General features: G+C 42.1%; 3 protein-coding genes and 1 pseudogene across 7 annotated transcripts; 1 reads left to right on the top strand and 3 right to left on the bottom strand.

The window, feature by feature from the left end:
* Positions 1–656: 656 nt before the first annotated feature.
* Positions 657–6,276, top strand: LOC104427982 (lysine-specific demethylase 5B-like). Of its 5 annotated transcripts, XM_039304288.1 has the most exons (12): positions 657–1,394; positions 1,548–1,671; positions 1,955–2,113; positions 2,195–2,268; positions 2,757–2,936; positions 3,467–3,619; positions 3,713–3,904; positions 3,997–4,062; positions 4,169–4,264; positions 5,022–5,108; positions 5,207–5,323; positions 5,876–5,947. In XM_039304288.1, the coding sequence occupies exons 4-11, from the start codon at positions 2,212–2,214 to the stop codon at positions 5,279–5,281; spliced, it is 906 nt and encodes a 301-aa protein (XP_039160222.1). In that variant the 5' UTR covers positions 657–1,394; positions 1,548–1,671; positions 1,955–2,113; positions 2,195–2,211; the 3' UTR covers positions 5,282–5,323; positions 5,876–5,947. The 5 variants fall into 5 exon arrangements, 4 of the variants coding, with proteins under 4 accessions (XP_039160222.1, XP_039160221.1, XP_039160220.1 ...); XR_005547402.1 differs by lacking the exons at positions 657–1,394; positions 1,548–1,671; positions 2,195–2,268 and having other exon boundaries at positions 1,721–2,113; positions 5,212–5,323; XM_039304285.1 differs by lacking the exons at positions 657–1,394; positions 1,548–1,671; positions 2,195–2,268 and having other exon boundaries at positions 1,723–2,113.
* Positions 6,277–7,935: 1,659 nt separating this feature from the next.
* On the bottom strand, positions 7,936–10,014 carry LOC104426839 (annotated as a pseudogene).
* On the bottom strand, positions 9,944–12,119 carry LOC104426841. The gene is made up of 5 exons (XM_039305561.1): positions 11,107–12,119; positions 10,757–10,886; positions 10,437–10,644; positions 10,255–10,319; positions 9,944–10,077 (listed from the first exon to the last, which is right to left on the bottom strand). The coding sequence occupies exons 2-5, from the start codon at positions 10,835–10,837 to the stop codon at positions 10,063–10,065; spliced, it is 369 nt and encodes a 122-aa protein (XP_039161495.1). The 5' UTR covers positions 10,838–10,886; positions 11,107–12,119; the 3' UTR covers positions 9,944–10,062.
* Positions 12,120–12,238: 119 nt separating this feature from the next.
* On the bottom strand, positions 12,239–14,074 carry LOC104426838 (galactinol synthase 2). Its single transcript, XM_010040006.3, has 4 exons — positions 13,608–14,074; positions 13,119–13,439; positions 12,858–12,992; positions 12,239–12,745 (listed from the first exon to the last, which is right to left on the bottom strand). Exons 1-4 carry the CDS (start codon positions 13,935–13,937, stop codon positions 12,518–12,520), a joined length of 1,014 nt encoding a protein of 337 aa, XP_010038308.1. The 5' UTR covers positions 13,938–14,074; the 3' UTR covers positions 12,239–12,517.
* Between the last annotated feature and the right edge of the window lie 4,202 nt (positions 14,075–18,276).

Here is an 18,276-nt window from a genome sequence, read left to right as displayed (position 1 = left end):
AAGAGAAAATGAAAAAAAAAAAAAAAAAGGAGAAAAAATAAAATAAAAATATTAAAAATTTAAAAGAAACAAAAATTTAAGAATCCTATCAAATTTATTTCTATCTTGGAAATATAAATTTCGGATAATTACCAAATGCTTTCAAAAACTTAGAAATTATTTTCAGAATAAAATAAAATAAAAACTATGAATAAAAATTTGCTCTTAAGAAATTATCAAATGCTCCTTAAGTGTACTTAAAACTTGACCTAGTTTGAAACAATTCCTACCGTGGACCACTTTGCGAAGTGACCCCCGGTGCGCATCAGTAACCGAAATGTTGGTTGGGACGGTGGACACGTGCGAGTCACACGTGCAATTCGTGTGTGCACATGCCTTTTATTCTACCCGGTACTTGCGAGTCACGCAAGTAAGCGTCGCGGGATCGCATCGACTCGTGATGTTCTCGATCCAGCCCTCATTTATAGAGGCAGAAACCCCAAAAGTCGAGAAATTCTCCCTACTTCCTTGCCTCTTCTGATCATTTATTCTAGGGATTTTGACCCAAATTGCGCATCGAACGAGAAAATATTAGGTGCGCCGGGCGTTCCACGTCACCGTGCGCCCCCGCCAATCAGGATACGATACGTGTCGACACGTGGAGCCGGGTCCCACTTTTATTTTTAGTCAAATTTTTGCCGCGTCCTTCTCTCTCTTCATTAATGGCCGCGTCCTTCTCCCGCCCTTCGCATTTGAAGTGCCCTTTCTCTTCTGTCTTCTCCCGCACGAAGTCTCTCTCACAAAAATCTTTCTCCGCCTCCTTCGACACCGACGATCAGCACCGGCCGAGCGCCCTCCTCGTCCGGCGGTACTCGATCTCCGCCGCCGCCCTCGCAGCTCCCGCTGGCCTCCAAGATCCAGAGCGGCTTCGAGCCGCGGAAGTCGTTGTCGACCTCCGCCTCCTTCGACGCCAACGACCAGCACCGGCCGAGCGCCCCCTCATTCGGCGGTACTCGATCTCCGCCCCGCCGCCGCCGCCGCCTCCTCGCCGCCCTTGCAGCTCTCGCTGGCCTCCAAGGTCCAGAGCGGCTTCGAGCCGCGGAAGTCGTCGTCGACCTCCGCCTCCTTCGACGCCGACGACCAGCACCGGCAGAGGGCCCCCTCGTCCGGCGGTACTCGATCTCCGCCGCCGCCGCCTCCTCGCCGCCCTCGCAGCTCCCGCTGGCCTCCAAGGTCCAGAGCGGCTTCGAGCCGCGGAAGTCGTCGTCGACCTCCGCCTCCTTCGACGCCGACGACCAGCACCGGCCGAGCGCCCCCTCGTGCGGCGGTACTCGATCTCCGCCGCCGCCGCCTCCTCGCCGCCCTCGCAGCTCCCGCTGGCCTCCAAGGTCCAGCGGCTCGCGGACAATGTCCAGGTTTTTCCAAAACGCTCCGATCGTCTCGCGCTCTGTTTTGGCTCCCGATTGAGTTGGGGGATTTGCCTGTTTCGAATTTTTGCTTATTGCTTCTTGCTTCGGTCAATTCCTTCTCTGTTGCCGAGCTCTGAGAAGAGCGATTTCCGGATGCAGCTTGCGAGGCAGGGTTTCTAGGAGCTGAGACAAGAGGCGAGCGAACTGCAGGAGTATTCCAACGCGAAGCTCGATCGAGTCACGCACTACCTCGGCGTTCTTGCCGACAAGATGCGGAAACTAGGTGAGGCGGTGCGGTGTCTGTTGTGCCGGCGGTGCGGCGTCTGTTGTGCGTTTGACTATCTTTACCTGGGACTATTTTCTTTGGTTTTTGGTAGTTTGTGATGGACTCATGATCATCATCAACATAATTTCCGTGTTTGCCTCTTTCATTAGTTTGATGGGAAGGATTAATAATTGCTGTTTCCTTTTGATAACAGTTGTTTTTCTAAAGTTAAGTTTTGCTTACTAGGAGGTCTTTCCATATTACAGAAATGTCCCTAATTGCCTTCTTGTGCAATATGCAGAGTAATTATGATAGAAAAGCATCACCTTTCCTGGCGAAAGAATTACTTGGAATTTATACAAAGGAGAAAAGTTGGAGGGAGCGACTCTTGAAAAATGGCATTGTAAAATCATCTCCAATGCCACCACGGACACGTCCTGAATGCGTGGGGACTGAGGAGGTACTCGACCTTTCATGTTTAACTCTTGCTTTATGATGACTTTGTCAATACGATGCTAGTTGATGAATTGGTTTTTTGTAGGATCCTAAGTGCATTATATGTCAGCAATATCAGTTGTATGTGATTGTAGGCCATCTGCTTTTGTTTGTCTTGAGGTATGTGGAAACTGTGTTCTGGTTTATTATCCTGTCAAATTAGTTGATTTGTAGTGCAAATACAAGCCTAGTACATGTGCCATGCAATGTCAAAAACATTTGCCCCTGAAGGGGGATCTTGAACTTATGGAACTTGGATTATTCCACCTAGCCGGGCACAATGAGTGAAAGCATTCATGACAAGGGCCTCTGTCTTAATGAAATACATCCTTAAAGTCATAATGTTAAAAAGCATATGATACGATTGAATTTGCAAGGAAAAATCTGATTACTGGTTCTAATTTTGATTTGTCACATTATTGTTGGTGACATATACTTTCCTGTCTTTGATCCAACATGGCACCGTAAATAACATCTTCTTTGGTTGGGTTCATATTCAAAGAAATGGATCACCCAATCATATGAAGTGTTTCTTCTTCATCATCATTTTTGGGCTTAAAGCCAGCATTGGCAATTCTCGATCTCATCATCAGACCCCTTTTGTGCAGCACTGGCAACACATCTGTGAATGCAAACCCAGCAAACATTGCCTCCTTGACCGTCATACATTAGCAGAGTTAAGTGACTTGCTGCTCACTGTCGATAAATACAATGGTGAGGAGACTCAAAGGAGTAACGTGCTCCAGCAAAGATCTTTCTCCAGCGAAACAAGTTCTTCAGCGAAAAAGGTATTGTCAGATACAAGACTTACTTAGTCAATTAACAAAGAGACTGGATGAGGTATCGAATAAAGCATGTAGAAAACAAATTGCAGCAATTAAAACAACTTCAGCCTTGGTGTTCATTCTATAAATTTATGACTGGATGAGGTGTCAATCTTAAGCAAGGTGGATCGTCTCATTTTTATACTTACTAGGTATTATATGATCTTTGTTTTATGGAAGAGTCTAGCTGAAGTTGGTTTTATTGCTTTGGTCTTAGTTGCCAATGTTTTTTACTGGTTGACTGGCAAACTATGTACATTCTAGGAAATTCTTTTCTACCAAGGTCACTGCATAATTGTTTGGTGTTGGAATAAATGTCAATGAAGAACAAAGTGAAATTTAGTGGTGTTTAGTGAGGTTTGGAATCTGTGCTAATCTCCTCTTGTTCTTTAATATTGTGCTGGAGTTGATTGTCCTTGTCAAGATTGTTATTTTAGTTTGCCTTTTGTTCTTCAGTAAGAGAGAATGTTCTTCTGGATTATATGTTCTTGTAGGTAAAAGGTGGCCATGCTACTTTGGCTCATCTTGCGGATCAATGGCTGTTGCAGTCAACCGATGCTCTTAAAAATCCTTTCTCTAAGGATATTTATCAAAAACTGTTGAAAGAAGGTGAACAATTTCTTTGGGCTGGTTTTGACATGGATCCTGTTAGTTCAAAGCCTTTTAGCTACATGAAATTCTTCTCAGATTATGTGCATATGATTCGACTATGTATGAATGTGTACTTCAATCACATGCAGGTACGTACCATGGCAAAGAAGTTAGTCGACGTGCAGAGGTGGGCAGAAGGTGTAAGAAGTTGCCTCGCAAAAATTGAAAATCATTCTCTGGGCTCTACTAATGCTTTGGAGAGGGCAGATTTAGAATATGTCACTGAATTGTTGAGTTTTGATACCATGCCGTGTAACGAGCCTGGACATCTTAAATTGAAGGTTCTGAAGAAGATTGTGAAGTTGTGGCATTTGATATACCTGCACTCTGTCTAGTCGAGTGACGTACAGTAATTTGCTTAAAATCTGTACAGGAGTATGCTGAAGAGGCAAAGAAGTTGGCCGGAGAGATTGAATCTACTCTTTCGTCATCTTCAAAGGTATATAACGTGAATTTATTTGACCTTTTGATTAAGAGAAGAGTTCATTTTGTCCACTTCTCTTTGCATAATTTATATTGTCATTATTTATGTACTTTTGTTCCAGTTATTGGAGTTGGAAAACCTTTACGATAGAAGCTGTCGCTTAGGAATCCTTGTCAAAGGAAGCGAGAAACTGGCACAGAAAATTTCTTCGATGGAGGTAATTCTCTATCAGGATTGATTTTGTGGGTCAAGATACATTAAGCCATATCCCTACAGTTACCTAAATTGTCTCTTTTACGTGGTGAGAAAAATGTCATAGGTTTGGTCTCTACTCATCTAGAAGACCTATTTGCTTCTTGTTCTACAGTTTAGTGTTACCCTTGCTGGTTTGTCTAGATTAAAAAGCCATTTCTCTTAATCTGGTTTCTGCATGGTTCTCCGATTAACAACTGTTAAATTTTGTTCTCTTTTTTCCACCCAAGTGGTTGAAGTTGAATTGGGTTTTGTCAATGTTTGTGAGTGTGCACTCTGCAGTGTGATGCCCATGACTGAGTGACATGGCTCTACATGGTACACTTGATTTATCAGGTCCAGTGGATGATCACATGGACTTCTATCGTTATATTGGTGATGGTGATTAACTGAGGACATTTTGTTTTTCATCTTGTGCATATCTGGCTTTTCTGGCTGACACTTTCAATTTGGCATACATTGATTGAAAATGTGGTCTCGTTGAATTTTCAAATTGACTTGGGACTATTCCTTTTTGTTTTCATGGGATTATTCCTATATCTCCATTTATCTGATAAAGAAAATTACCACAATCACGCCAATAAGGATTAAATGAGATTTTCTGTTTCAGTGCATGCTGTGTTCTGTATCCGGCACGCCTTCTTTGCTGCGGAAACTTATCATAAGTTGGTTGGATTTTCTAATTCCTGACTCACCCTTTTAAGAAAAATTTATTTCTTTAGGAGTGGCTTAATCGTGTTCGAATCTGCCTCTCGGAGAAACGTGCTGCTGCAATTGAGATCAACTCCCTATATAAGCTGAAATCAGAGGTTATTCTCACTCTTCTTAGTTCATAAATCGTAAGTACATTTCTGGTTTGAACTGTAGGTCCCTTTGACTCTTGCTTTGACCATGTTCTTTTGGATAGATTAGGGAACTTCACAATTTGCTCCCGGAGACTGAAATGCTACTGGAGCTACTAGGAAAAACTGAAACGTACTGAGATCGATGTGCTGAAATTCTGAAAGGTCCCATATGTCTAGAGGTTAGCTCAGCAGTTCTCTAATATTTAATTGTCTTCAGTTTTCCTGTGCTGAATGAATGGGACTATCTATTTATCTGGATCTCTTAATTTTGGAAAATCCTGACCCCAACAGAGTATTGAGATGATTCTTCAAGAAATGGACAGTTTTATGTCTTTAAACATTTGACATGTTCAATGTCAAAGAAAACTCAAATGTTCAAGTGCTAGAATCAGAAGCATGAGCAAAAAGCTAATCAGAAGTAATTGTAAGTACAGTATATTTCATGAATATACAATTTCTGGTCTCCACGAAATTGGGCCTGAATGATAAATGTTTTTTTACTATTTTAGAAAGAATTATAGCATGCTGGTGAATGGATGTTTCAAAAATAGAAAGATATTGCGGTCGTTTATGACATTTTATTCATCTAATTTAGTAGTTACTCCATTATGCATAATTTTGTTATTTCTGTTGATAATGGTGAACTTCTTAAAATATATCATAGTTTCTGTAGATAATGGTGAACTTCTTAAAATATATCATAGTTAATTGCCAATATTATGGTAGTGCAGGTTTTGGCCGCTGTCATCAAGGCAAATGCTTCCAGAGAGCATGAGATTCTTGCGGAAATTAGAGATGCTGTTTTACGTTTATTTGTAAAATGGAATCGAAGAGAGTTATGGATACCATGCTGTCTCACGTGTCAGGATATTGTATATTCGGTCTTTGCTCGCTAGATCACCAGAGCTGTAGTTTATCAAGGTAACAATTTTGGATATCTTCTCTAGGCTTCAAAATTTGCAAGAGCTAGCTTATGGGGCAAATGAACTGCACACTAAAGAACAAGATTGATGTTTTCGTAGGTTATTTGAGTTTTACCATTTTTAGTTCAGGGGTTGTTCAGTTTGAGCGTCACTTTAGGGACCATTATCGAAGAAGTTTTGACAATTTGAATGAGAGAATTTAAATGTGAGGATTTGGATATTGATGCTTGTGAGATTTCTTGGCCATCTCCGAGAGCGACTTCTCTCTCTTTTAAATTCTCTTGAATTGAATAAGTTCCTCTTTTTTGACATCCAACATGAAAGTTGTGGAAGATGACTTGGCCAAAGGTTTGTGTAGTTCGGAATGAGCTTTTGTGCCAGAAGACTGCCCAACTTGTTCCATATGATTTATAATGGTTTCAACCACGTCCTAATGAATGATCCTCACAACAAAAACAATCACAAAGGCTAGAGTTGGTGAAGAGCTAGTTTGGCTGCAAATCGCAAGCTCCTCCTATCATAGAGGAACAATTGCCTATTCACATACATCCGAAGCAGAAAATATTATATAGACCATTTTTATACATGAACCACAAATAAACCACGTATAAACATTCTTGTTTTAAAGCACCACATAGATAAAGAAAACGGCTGGCTAATGATTTTACAAAACTCTCTAGCCTTTGAACATGGAGGGGGGAAGAGAACTTAGTGGACAATGCAACATCATTGCTAAGAGGAGTCACCTTCATTACTCATAATGACCTTGTGTATATGTACAACAAGATAATAGTGAGCACATAACCATCTAACATCAAATTTGTGCCCATCAAATTTGAGCACACAACCATCTAACAATCTCTAAAGCTACATGCATGTGTCACGGGCCGATCGATTGGAATCGTGACTGCATAGCAACTCAGGCTATTTTGATTCACCCAAGTCAAGCCTTGCTCGATCAAACGCTCACTCGCTCGCACACCTAGATCGTAGAAAGAGCTACTCACCACCGACATAAATGATAGCAATCAACTACCGACATAAATGCTAACTACCGTCTTCCAACATAAATAACAGAAGAGACTTTTAGAATCAAGCGTAATGACGGTATCGCCCGCCCTTGGAAACTTCGGGGAAAAGATTTGGTGGGAATCCGAGTGAAAGTAGGAGGTCCAAGGGTGAGTCGCGATCGTCCTCCAAGAACCTCTAGGATGGGCTCACTTTCGGCCCGTGACACATGTACACACTATTAGGGTCTAGTCTACAGATATGCACCTATGTCGAAGAGATTCCTTCCAAGCAGCCATTGATCCGGAGTTCAATTGGCGAACTTCAGATCGCCTAATTACCAACCGTCATCTTGCAAACGGTTCAGATCAGTTGTACAAAAAAATACTTGAAGTGGTTTTAAACCAATATGCCACTCTTAGGGAAATCAATGAAAAATCAACTCCAGCAGGTGACCTTAGCTTCTTTATGTATATGCTCCCGTGACAAGACACCTGAGAAATCCAAAAATGTGCAAGAAATCAACAGAAGGTGTCCGAAGAAAATCCCTTTGGTTTCACATGAGATATATCAGCGAATTTCAATTGCATCTATTAAAAGGAAATCCAACTGCTCTAAAAGCAAGAGAATCAAGAAATGTGTAGCTAAGGAGAGGCCAGAGAAAACTCACTCTTGTTAAAGAATTCGAAAGTTCACCGGTAAGGCTGCCAAAGTGCCTAAACAACCAGGACTTCTGCTCACCAAAACAATTAGCCATCTATGGTGGCCTCTCTACAAGTTTCGATTCAGTGATGACTAGGAAAAGGAGCGAAACTTCTCTAAAAAGTTGTTCCGCTTCAAAGGGCTTTGAAACATATCCGTCCATTCCATACTTTGTGCATTCTTCATGAGTAGCGTGAATCACATCTGCAGTCATGGCCAAGATCAGTAGGTGGAAATTCGAGATATTTTCACGTGGCTCTGAGGATGACTGTCCCGGTAGGAATTCCTTGCTCAGACTTTGTTCCATCTGTCAAATTCTTTTTGTAGCTTCAAATATGATCAAAGGAATTATAGAACCATTAGATGCACGTATCCATTATCACCACCTAGTTGACATAGAAAAGGTTATCAAAATCCATTACATAAGACACATACAAATCTCTGAAAAAATATACACTTTCTATACAACATTTGATGAAAAAAATAAGTGCCTGAGCAGGAAAACGCCATACCCATCCATTCCTGGCATCTGGATATCCATGAAGCAGGCATCAAAATCATGCAGTGGTCTGAGCAAAGCAATTGCTTTTTCCCCACTGTCCGTACAAACCACATCAGCTCCATATTTCCTCAAAGCTCCCTCGGCCACTCTGAGATTTACTTTGTTGTCATCCACGACTAGGATTTTTCGGCCACAGAGAAGGTTGCGGAGAGACAGACTCGGAGACTCCTCATTGGAGCAACTTATTCGGTTTCCAACTCCCATGACGCGCTGTAAAGACGCCACCAGCATACTAGCCCTTAGAGGCTTCATGATCACGGATGGACCAGTAGCATCTGTAGTTGCACCACTCATCCCACTAGAGCTGATAGAATTAGATAGAAGAAACAACCGTGGAGACACCCGTGGCTTCATGTCCCTCAATTTATCCAGAAAGATTGCCGACAAACCAGAGTCCTTGTCCCAAATTTCCCATTCCAAGAGCACCATATCTATTCTGCAATTCCCACTTTGTATGGTGTGGAAGCACTGGTTCAAGTCTGCAACTACCTCAACATGAATACCAAGCTTCTGGATATGATACTTTCATACATTGGCACGGACAGGTCTTGTGTCAACTACCACTGCTTTCATACCATGAAATTCTGAGGTGCCAGAGTCACCTTGTCCTTTCACTTGCTGGCCCTTGCACTCTTTTGAGGTAGAACAGGCATCATTGAAAACTGCAGTAAAGGTAAACGTGGATCTCACCTGGGGTATTCTTACAAATCCAATCTCCCCATTCATGAGGCCAACCAGACATTTGCTTATGCTTAGCCCAATACCTGTGCCCCCATGTGTTCGAGAAATTGATGGGCGCACTTGCATGAAAGGAGTGAAAACACAGGATTGCGCCTCTGGAGGAATACCTATCCGTGTATCCTCCACTGAAATAATGAGATTGATTGGATTAGAGAAGAGCTGTTGAAACAAATTATTATAGTAAGAGAAGAGAGCACACAAAGAACAGAGGAATTCCCTATCTTGATCGATTTCTGTGCTTCCATTAGAGAGTAACCAATTGAACTATAGTCCCTCAGCAACTAACTAACAAATAGCCCAACTTCTAAACCAAACAGTTAATTAACATAAACATGTATGGATGTGAGACTAGAGATTTAGGTGTTAGCAATAACCTTCAATTTATCGACTTCAAGCAACAAACTTGGTGATCCCCTATTCGTGTGAGCAGACCCCAAAAATGGTTCCGAATTCTTCAACCAAGACTTAGACATTGTAATTGTCGAGATGATATGGGGTAAAGAAGGCAAGATCACATGAATGTCCTCCGAACTCCTGGCATATAAGAAGTCAAAAATCACTTTCAACAAAAATTATTGCTAGCACCTTATATGCATTTATATTAATATTTAATAGCCTGCATCCATTCCCACCACCTGGTCTCACAAACGGGTCCACATGATGCACACGCATAACAGCGAGCGAGCGAGAGAGAGAGAGAGACCTCAGAACTTCCTCATATTCAGGCAGCTGAGCCTCCCGAGCTAGAATCTGCACTGCACTTTCTTCCCAACGTGTAGCAGCATCAACAAGCCCAGAAATATAGACAAACAAGTTTTCACTTTCAATCTGTAGTCTGGCAACATAGAGTCCAACTAAACTTTAAAAGAGGTAGAAGTAGTGTATATCAAGTAGTTTTGACAATAAAATTTGAGAACCACAACCGAGAATACATTTACCCGACAGCTTCAATCAATAGTTGCTGAAGGAAGTTCAAGGTCCTTTAATCTGAACGGGCCTGAAATATATTCAGGATTAAGGGCATTCAGCATTCAAAGAATTGATAAAGCACAAACCTAAAAAAGCCCCATTGAGGATTAAATACTATCAGCTATAGTAAAAAATACTGGAGGATAGAACAGAAGAACACAGAGAAGCACGACATTTGGCGAACCAGCAGAGTACATTACATCACCTGTAGAGCCTTTGCCCTGCAACAAGCCTTCTTCAGCTTAAGCTCAACAAGAGGCAATTCTCTAACTGGAAATGGAAACAAACACTAAGGAACATGATGTATTAAGCATATTGCCATCACAACAGCAGTAATGATAACTTTCCCCTCCCCCCAAACAAGCAAAACTGCAAGGAAATTCAGACCTTGAATTTTCAGAGACACTGCATCTTTTAGTATGTTGGTCAACTCCTCTACGACATTGTCTTGATCAACTCTTTCGCCAATGTTCACCCGCAAACGGTTGAAGCGGGATATCCAAGAACTAGCTTGCATATGATATTCCCTCAGAAGTTTGAACTCTGGGAAAATGACAGTGAAACTGTCCATTTCTTGAAGAACCATCTCAATACTCTGTTGGGGTCAGGATTTTCCAAAATTAAGAGATCCAGATAAATATATAGTCCCATTCATTCAGCACAGGAAAACAGAAGACAATAAAATATTAGAGAACTGCTGAGCTAACCTCTAAACATATGGGACCTTTCAGAATTTCAGCACATTGATCTCGGTACGTTTCAGTTTTTCCTAGTAGCTCCAGTAGCATTTCAGTCCCCACGCCATCAGAGAAAAATGCATTGCAAGGTTTTGTTTAACTGTTTATCCCCACACCCAAGATGTGAAAGTGTCATGACACATCAGTGATGTACAAGATTTTGCCCTAGCTATCTAACATGTCTTGGCTCTTGAGGTGCAGATGTGATCAAGCTAAAAATGCATTGCAATACATGATAGAAAATGTTGCAAGCTTCTTTTTTTTCTTCTTTTTTCTTTTTAATAAATGAACCACACGCACAATTGTGTAAACTCGCCTACCTGCCTTGTAGCTCGGAGGCCACTGGACTGGTGGGCTTTCGGGTGTCTGCACTTGCTGAAGAAGGCAAGGCGAAGACGATTACAGCTTGGGACCTAGCCAAGACCCGCGGGGCTCTTGGGAGAAAGTGGCAACGGCGCGGCCGAGCTCGGACGCGCCCGGTGAGCTTTTGGGTGTCCGCGATCACCGAGGAGGCACAGGCGGAGAAGGTCAGAGCTTGGGATGCGGCCACGACCGGCGGGGCTCTTCGGAGCGGGTAGCTCCTGGCGGTGACAGCGGAGGCGATCGAGCTTGGAGGCAAGCAGCGGGCTTTTGGTGTCCATGCTCGCTGAAGAGGCCAAGGCGGACATGGTCGGGACCCAACCACGACCGGCGGGGTTCTTGGGAGCGAGTGGCTCTTGACGGCAACGGCAGAGGTGGCCAAGCTTGGAGGCGACCGGCAGAGGTGGCCAAGCTCGAAGGCGACCGGCTGGATTTTGAGCGTACGCGATCGTCGAAGAGGTCGAGGCAGAAATGGTCAAAGCTTGGGACCAACCACGACCGGCGAGGCTCTTCGGAGCGAGTGGCTCCTGGCGACGACGGCGGAGGCGGCCGAGCTCGGAGGCGACCAGCGGGCTTTTTTGTGTCCGCGCTCACCTTAGAGGCCGAGGCGAAGATGGTTAGAGTTCGGGACCCAGCCACGACCGGAAGGGTTCTTCAGAGCGAGTGGCTCCCGACGGCGACGGTAGAGGCAGCCAAGCTTGGAGGCAACCGGCGAGCGTTTGGTTGAGAGAGATGGCGTTGCAGCTCTCATGGAGAAAATGCAGAGACAAAAAATTTTGAAAGAGAAACGGGAGGGGAAGGGACGCACGCTTGCGTGCAAATGGGAGAAAAGGACGCGGCAAAAATTTGGCTAAAAACAAAAGCGGGACCCGGCTCCAGGTGGAGCCACGTGGCGACACGTGTCGCATCCTGATTGGGCTGGCGCACGGTGACGTGGTGCGCCGGGCGCACCTAATATTTTCTCGAAATGGAACAGAGACGTGTCAGATGTGGGGTTATTTGAATAAGGTCAAATCTGGGGGTACTTGGAGAATCTTGCCTCAATCAGAGAAATTTTTGGAATTTTCCCGAATAAAGAAAGCAGACAACGGGAGAAAAAGGATGCTGCAATAAATCTTTATTTAGAACCTTGTGCAAGTTTTCCATCGATGATAACATAACTTGTCATTCCCAAATCACGTGGCTCATGACAGATTCTTTGCTTCACACACATAAGAGGATACTACCCGACTCCCAACCGAAAACAGAAACGAAACGACGACGACTTCTTCCCATTTCTTTTGACGTGGAGGTATCTCTCCTCCACCCCTTTTTTTTTAAGTTCTGAAACTCCGAATTATTCCAGGGTACTATTCGGAACGGAGTTTGTCCCTAAGCTGCGGACGGAGCGGTGACATACTGAACAGGCGCAGTCGGAACTTCCGACAGAGATGCTATGAATGGCTCCACGGTCACGGCCTTCTCCACGGCCTCGACCTCGGTCCCCTTGTAGTCCAGAGACTCGTCGTTGTAGATGTCCCGCCACTTCTGGACCAACATCTTGATGTCCTCCCTCTGCATGTTCTCTTCCTTTCCTGTGTACCTCCACGGCTTCGATCCCTGCAATTTCCATAACATTCCGCAGATAGCACCAGAAGGTTAAGCAATTGGGGTTCAATTTACCATCTCATCTAGTAAACTTTGCACGGATTTGAAGGCTGATTCTGCTTACCGCTGCACAGTAGTGAACCACCTTCACCTTCTCGAGGTCAACATTCTCCGGGTGACGCCATAACATGGCGAGCACGAGATTGTAGTCTAGTGGAATTGGCTTGTAGATATTCCTGAAGTACATGTTCAAGTAGTCCTGCCACGTCGTTTCAGAGTTAATATGGAAGATATCACTGTTTGATCGTTAGACAATGGTAAAAAGTCATTTCACCAAAATGAATTTGCTTAGTTAGCTTGTTAGTTAAGCTATCATGCCGTTCACCTGCTCAGCGAAAGATGTCGGAGCAGTGATCTTGAGGGTGTCCAAGAGGTCGACATAAGTGGCGATGCTTGGCTCAAAGACGAACATGCCAGCGTTGAAGTAAAGGGCGGGCGGCTCACCCATCTCCGCAGGCCACTTGACCCTGTCCGGTGACTGTTGGCAGTACCCGACCTTATACTGCGGGGAGTGGCTCCACGTCTTCTCACAGAAGCAGTCCATCACAGCATAGAAGTAGCCATCCGGCTGGTCGAACAGATGATCGATGTTCTCGAACACTTGGATGTCCCCATCCAAGTAGATCATCTTGCTATACTCCACGAACTGCACAAAAGACACACAGTTTTACTTGATTCCGAACTATATATGAGAGTCGAGTGCATTAAAGTATTGCATTGAACTATACATGCACTCCAAAATAAAAGGATGCAAGAAATAATATATTTGGTGATAATAAGTCGATGAGTTACCCTAGGAATTCTATACGCATACCTCCCAGATACGGAGCTTGGAGTAGTTGATGACATAGTAGGCCATGGCGAACTGGGTCTGGTTCTCGGGCGGATATACGGGCTCTATCTCCCGGACCACGCAGCCCTGCGACTCCAGGATCTGCCTGTGCTCCTCCGGCACATCGGGCAGCACCGCGACGACCAGAGGGTATGCTGCCTTGGCCTTCCTCAGGCCCTTTGCCAGCCCAACCACCCCCTTCACGTAGTCACCGTTACCGGCCAGGAATGTCAAATACGCTCGGCCCAGGAGGCCGGCCTGCACCGGTAAGTCGGCCGGCTTCACTGAAATAGGGACGAGCTCAGGTGCCATGACAAACTACAGATTGTGCTGTTTCGCACGGCTTGTCAAGGGGCACGTGAGCACCGGGGAAGAGAGAGAGGCCGGGGGAGGGAAGATGACTGTACGAGAAGTCTCTGTCTTTCTGAGTGACTGTGCATAGAATGCGGCTGCGGAGGGGTATATATATAGACGCGACGAGAAGGACCGAGGTTGAAGAAGTTGGTAGAAATTTAGAAAAGCTTGGATGCATTTCATTTTTTTATTATTATGGTCCCAATTTCTTTGGATGGATTTGAGGCCAGGTGTATGATTGGGTCGATCGGACGGCGATGGCGGAGGTAGCCAGAAATTTCTGGAAATTGCATAATGTCAAGAGAAATTACTAGAAGAGCCTTGCGCGGTATTATTTGTGCTAAGGTTTCGGAAGAAGATGAGAAGTCTTTAGGGATTAGGTTTAGGAATAAAATAAGTTAAGAACGCGAAGATTCTGGTTTGATGTGGTATCCTTTTCACAGTATTAGGGAAATGACGACAATAGAACATAAAATTGAATGAGCGATATCATATGCCGATATGTCGCACTATCTTCTATCATATGATTCATAAAAAGCGATCAGAGGATATAAACTTTAGTATAGCGAGCTTTTTTTTTGTATCACGTAGTTCATCTGAAATGGTAATTATTCAATATTACGAAATTGATAAAATTTGAGGCCAGGACTTGATTAAAGGAGCAAATATTCAGTTTTGCCCCTTTTTTTTTGCGTTATGAGAATTATCCAAAACTGATTTTTCAAAATTACTCACCAAAATTCGAATTTTATTGAATTAAAGCGCAACATATTCAAGCAATAACTTCTAGTAGAAGGTTTTTTTTTTCCCTTTACTGAATAGTTGCAATTTTCGCAAGCCAATCTGTATGCTTCCTTCGAAGGTTGCCTTCGCTTTTTCTCTTATGGTTGCCTTCGTTTGCAAGTTCTTAAGAGAAAGTGAGTTGACTGAAGAAGGAAAATAGAATAAAAAAAAGTATATATATGTATATGGTTTTTTTTTTTTCGGTCGAAATATATATGTATAGAGTAAAGAGCACTTTTTCCGCGATGCCGTGATACACTTTGCAAGCGAGGAAAAAAAGGATGGCCTAGAATAAAGTACCACAGAGATGAAATGATATATATTTTGTCATTTTCTTCGAAGATTAATTGTGGGAAAATTATGTTTAGATGTCAAGAAGCTTTTAGTACGAGTATTTAGACATATTTAATTTGGAAAAATAATTAGAATTTAGGCGACACCGTAAGGTCAAGATCAGCCTTCGAACTCTGTTGAAATTGGACCTTACGAATGGTCGCCAAACAGCTAAGGCGCTAGAAATATGGAGAAACATACAAACGTTGACAAATGGCTGCATGAAAATTCAACTTTCCTTTTTTTTTTCTTCTAACACATGGTGAGAATTAAATTGCAACCCTCTCTTTGTTGGGCCGTTCATCAGCAAGGTCCAGACATTCACCATCACAAATTAAATTCGAGTAATACGTGGATTAAAAAAATAAATTTTTGTGGGGCTATAAAGTGGTCAGGAGATTCTAAGGTAAAGTCCACATTGTTGTCTCCCTTATCCTGCTAGGTTGTGGCTCATAACGTTTTTCTTGTAGGGTCACAGCTTATTCTATGTTCTCGGCCAAGCCGGGACCATGTGTAACATCATCAATTGCCAATCAATCGAATGGGAAAGGAGAAGGAAAAGGAAAAGGAAAAAGGGGGGGAAAAAGCAGACTGTTTTTATTCCTGTACCAAAATTCCATCCCAAGCTTTTCGACAATTCGATAACAACAACTTCCTTTTGAACCAATTTTTGCAAACCCCTAGCGTGTCGGGTGAACCGCCATAGTCTCTTTTTATCAAATATTGGTTCGGATGAATCTGTTTATCGCTTTTGCTAAAGCGAGGAAATTCCCATGTTTCTTAGCGGGGGAGGTGACAAAAGTTGCGGCCATACGATTCGCGAATTCAATCATTTACCCTGGAATCGATTCATACGAGACGTATGGGGGTTGTTCACGGTACCTCTCGGAGCTTGGGACGAGGTGTTTCGCATAACAAACCGGCCTTAGAGGGATAGTGATCAAGATATACATAGACAGCCGAGTTTGATTGAAACGCCAAAGAGAGCAACTCATAAGGTAGAGGATCCACGTTCGGTAATACGATATCACAGGACATGTTTAGCACCTATGAGGCGGGTTGACTATCTGAGGCATGATGCCCTAGGGCATGGAAATGATAGACGGACTGAGCATATGTACAAATCAAGTGTTTGCGTACGTAAGTACTTCCATTAAGGAAATACTTTTATTTGATTATTAAATACGAGATTAGGCAAATTATGCAAATGTGAAAAGGTTTAGAGAGGGAAATTTGAGCAAAGCTGACAGTCCTATAAAATGGAGCTAAGCTAAACAACCTCGTTCAAATTTAGATATATTTGTTAACAATAAACAAGATCTCTAACTATGCTTTAATAAAGAAGAGAAACTTTGAACAACCAAAATTATGATTTTTTATAGATGAGAAGATGAGAGCATGTTGGAGAAAATTGTCTAAAAAATCCTTAATCTATTGCATTTTTACTAATTTAGTCTTAATTCTTTAAGTTTAGCCAATTGAGTCCCAAATATTTTTATATTTTGTCAATTGAGTCAATTTGACTAATTTTGACTATAAATTGCTAATGTGGATGCTATCTGTCATACATCGCACTGTCGCGATGATGTGGATAGTTAATATTCTCTGAAATTTTTATTAACTTTTCCTTTTTTTTCCTAGGGCTGCCCTCACTTGGTTTGGCAAGGGTGAGGGCGACCCTTGCTAGGGGCAAGTGAGGGAAGCCCTCGCCTGAGGCTGAATCTTTGCTGGCCATTGAGGAGGCCCGATGATGGTCGGTAGTGGGAAAAAGGGAAAAAGAAAAGAAGAGGAAAGAAGATAAATGGAAAAAAGAAAAGAAGAAAGAAAGAAAAGGTAAAGATGGAAAATAGAAGAAAAGGAAAAAAAGGAAAAAATAATAATAAGAATCTAAAAAACTATTTAAGTATTATTAAAAATTATCCGCATCAGATGCTTTCAGCCAAAAACAATTGGAGAGATTCAATTGGCTAAACATGAGAAGATTCATAATTCAATTGCTCAAATTAAAATGTTTATGATTAAATTAATAAAAGTGTAATAGGTTTATGACTTTTTAAACAATTTTCCAAATCATTTTGAGACTTACAAAACAAGAACATCTATGGAAAAATGAACAACCTCGATTAAAATTGTGCAAGTTCTGACGTAGATGGGATATTTGCCCAATTTCGAACCCTATCTTTTAAACATTGTTTTCAAGTATTAAAAACCCGAAACCAACCGCATAAGAACCTTTAAACCTACCTTATTACCATGATCAGTCAGTAGAACCATCTTGAAACTTTAAAGCTAGCGGTTTCACCACGGCATTCTGTATTTCTTGTAAATCATAATTAAATAAAAGTTGCAGTGTCTCTGTCAATGTTTAACACATCTAACACAACACAAAACGACTACATGAAATAATTAAGTATTTTTTTCTAAAACAACACAAAGTTTTTAAAAGTACGTAGCAACAATTAACATCTAAATAACAAACAAACTGGTTTAATTTCTCTCATATATACGGCTTAATACTATATAAACAAAAAGAAACGAAAACGAAAATTAGCGAAACAAAAATGAAAATTAGCACTAACTCTTTTACATCTCAATATGTATGATAGAATTCAAATTTATTCTGTATCTTTGATGCAACGCACCCCACACAAAGTATAGGGAATGGGGAACATCACGGAGAAAAACTTGCATTCGTGAACCTGACATATCTTTACCAATGTCGAAATCTCGAAACTTTGGATGTGTTTGTTTGGTGAAATACATTTTCAATGAAAACATTTTCCCCATTTTTCAGCATTTGATCCGCTCAAGAAAATAAGTCAATGAAAAACATTATCTTAGTCAATAGAAAGAGTTTTCCTATCAAAATTTAAATTTAGGAAAATTATTTCTCCTTTAAAAGAACCAGAAAACGTTTTTTTAGAATCTACCAAAGCTTAGATTTGGGGCTTAATTCACAAACAATTGTTCTTATAAAATGATATTTTTTAAAAATTCAAATTTTATTTTTTAAGTTGATTCTTTTTTTTCGCTTCTTTTTTCCTTTCCTTTTCTTCTTCTCCACTTGTTGGCCATGGAGATGGCCAGCAAGATCTAGCCTTGCCAAATCGGGCGAGCTCATGGCCTTCGGCGATGAGGCTCGAGCTCGCCTGAAGTTGATGAGCCTCAATCCTCGACGGAT

Source organism: Eucalyptus grandis, chromosome 11, assembly GCF_016545825.1.
Source record: "Eucalyptus grandis isolate ANBG69807.140 chromosome 11, ASM1654582v1, whole genome shotgun sequence".
Taxonomy (NCBI): domain Eukaryota; kingdom Viridiplantae; phylum Streptophyta; class Magnoliopsida; order Myrtales; family Myrtaceae; genus Eucalyptus; species Eucalyptus grandis.
This window is presented reverse-complemented; position numbering and strand designations above follow the sequence as displayed.

Excerpts from the sequence above, each read along its gene's own strand:
- LOC104427982 (XM_039304285.1), top strand. The coding sequence starts at position 1,922 with ATGTCCCTAATTGCCTTCTTGTGCAATATGCAGAGTAATTATGATAGA. Across the intron at positions 3,905-3,996 it reads CTGGACATCTTAAATTGAAG|GAGTATGCTGAAGAGGCAAA; the intron begins GTTCTGAAGAAG and ends AAATCTGTACAG. Across the intron at positions 4,265-5,021 it reads AGAAAATTTCTTCGATGGAG|GAGTGGCTTAATCGTGTTCG; the intron begins GTAATTCTCTAT and ends TTATTTCTTTAG.
- LOC104426841 (XM_039305561.1), bottom strand. The coding sequence starts at position 10,837 with ATGCTACTGGAGCTACTAGGAAAAACTGAAACGTACCGAGATCAATGT. Across the intron at positions 10,645-10,756 it reads AAGGTCCCATATGTTTAGAG|AGTATTGAGATGGTTCTTCA; the intron begins GTTAGCTCAGCA and ends TGACCCCAACAG. Across the intron at positions 10,320-10,436 it reads AGTGTCTCTGAAAATTCAAG|TTAGAGAATTGCCTCTTGTT; the intron begins GTCTGAATTTCC and ends TTCCATTTCCAG.
- LOC104426838 (XM_010040006.3), bottom strand. The coding sequence starts at position 13,937 with ATGGCACCTGAGCTCGTCCCTATTTCAGTGAAGCCGGCCGACTTACCG. Across the intron at positions 13,440-13,607 it reads CCAAGCTCCGTATCTGGGAG|TTCGTGGAGTATAGCAAGAT; the intron begins GTATGCGTATAG and ends TCTTTTGTGCAG. Across the intron at positions 12,993-13,118 it reads CGACATCTTTCGCTGAGCAG|GACTACTTGAACATGTACTT; the intron begins GTGAACGGCATG and ends ACGACGTGGCAG.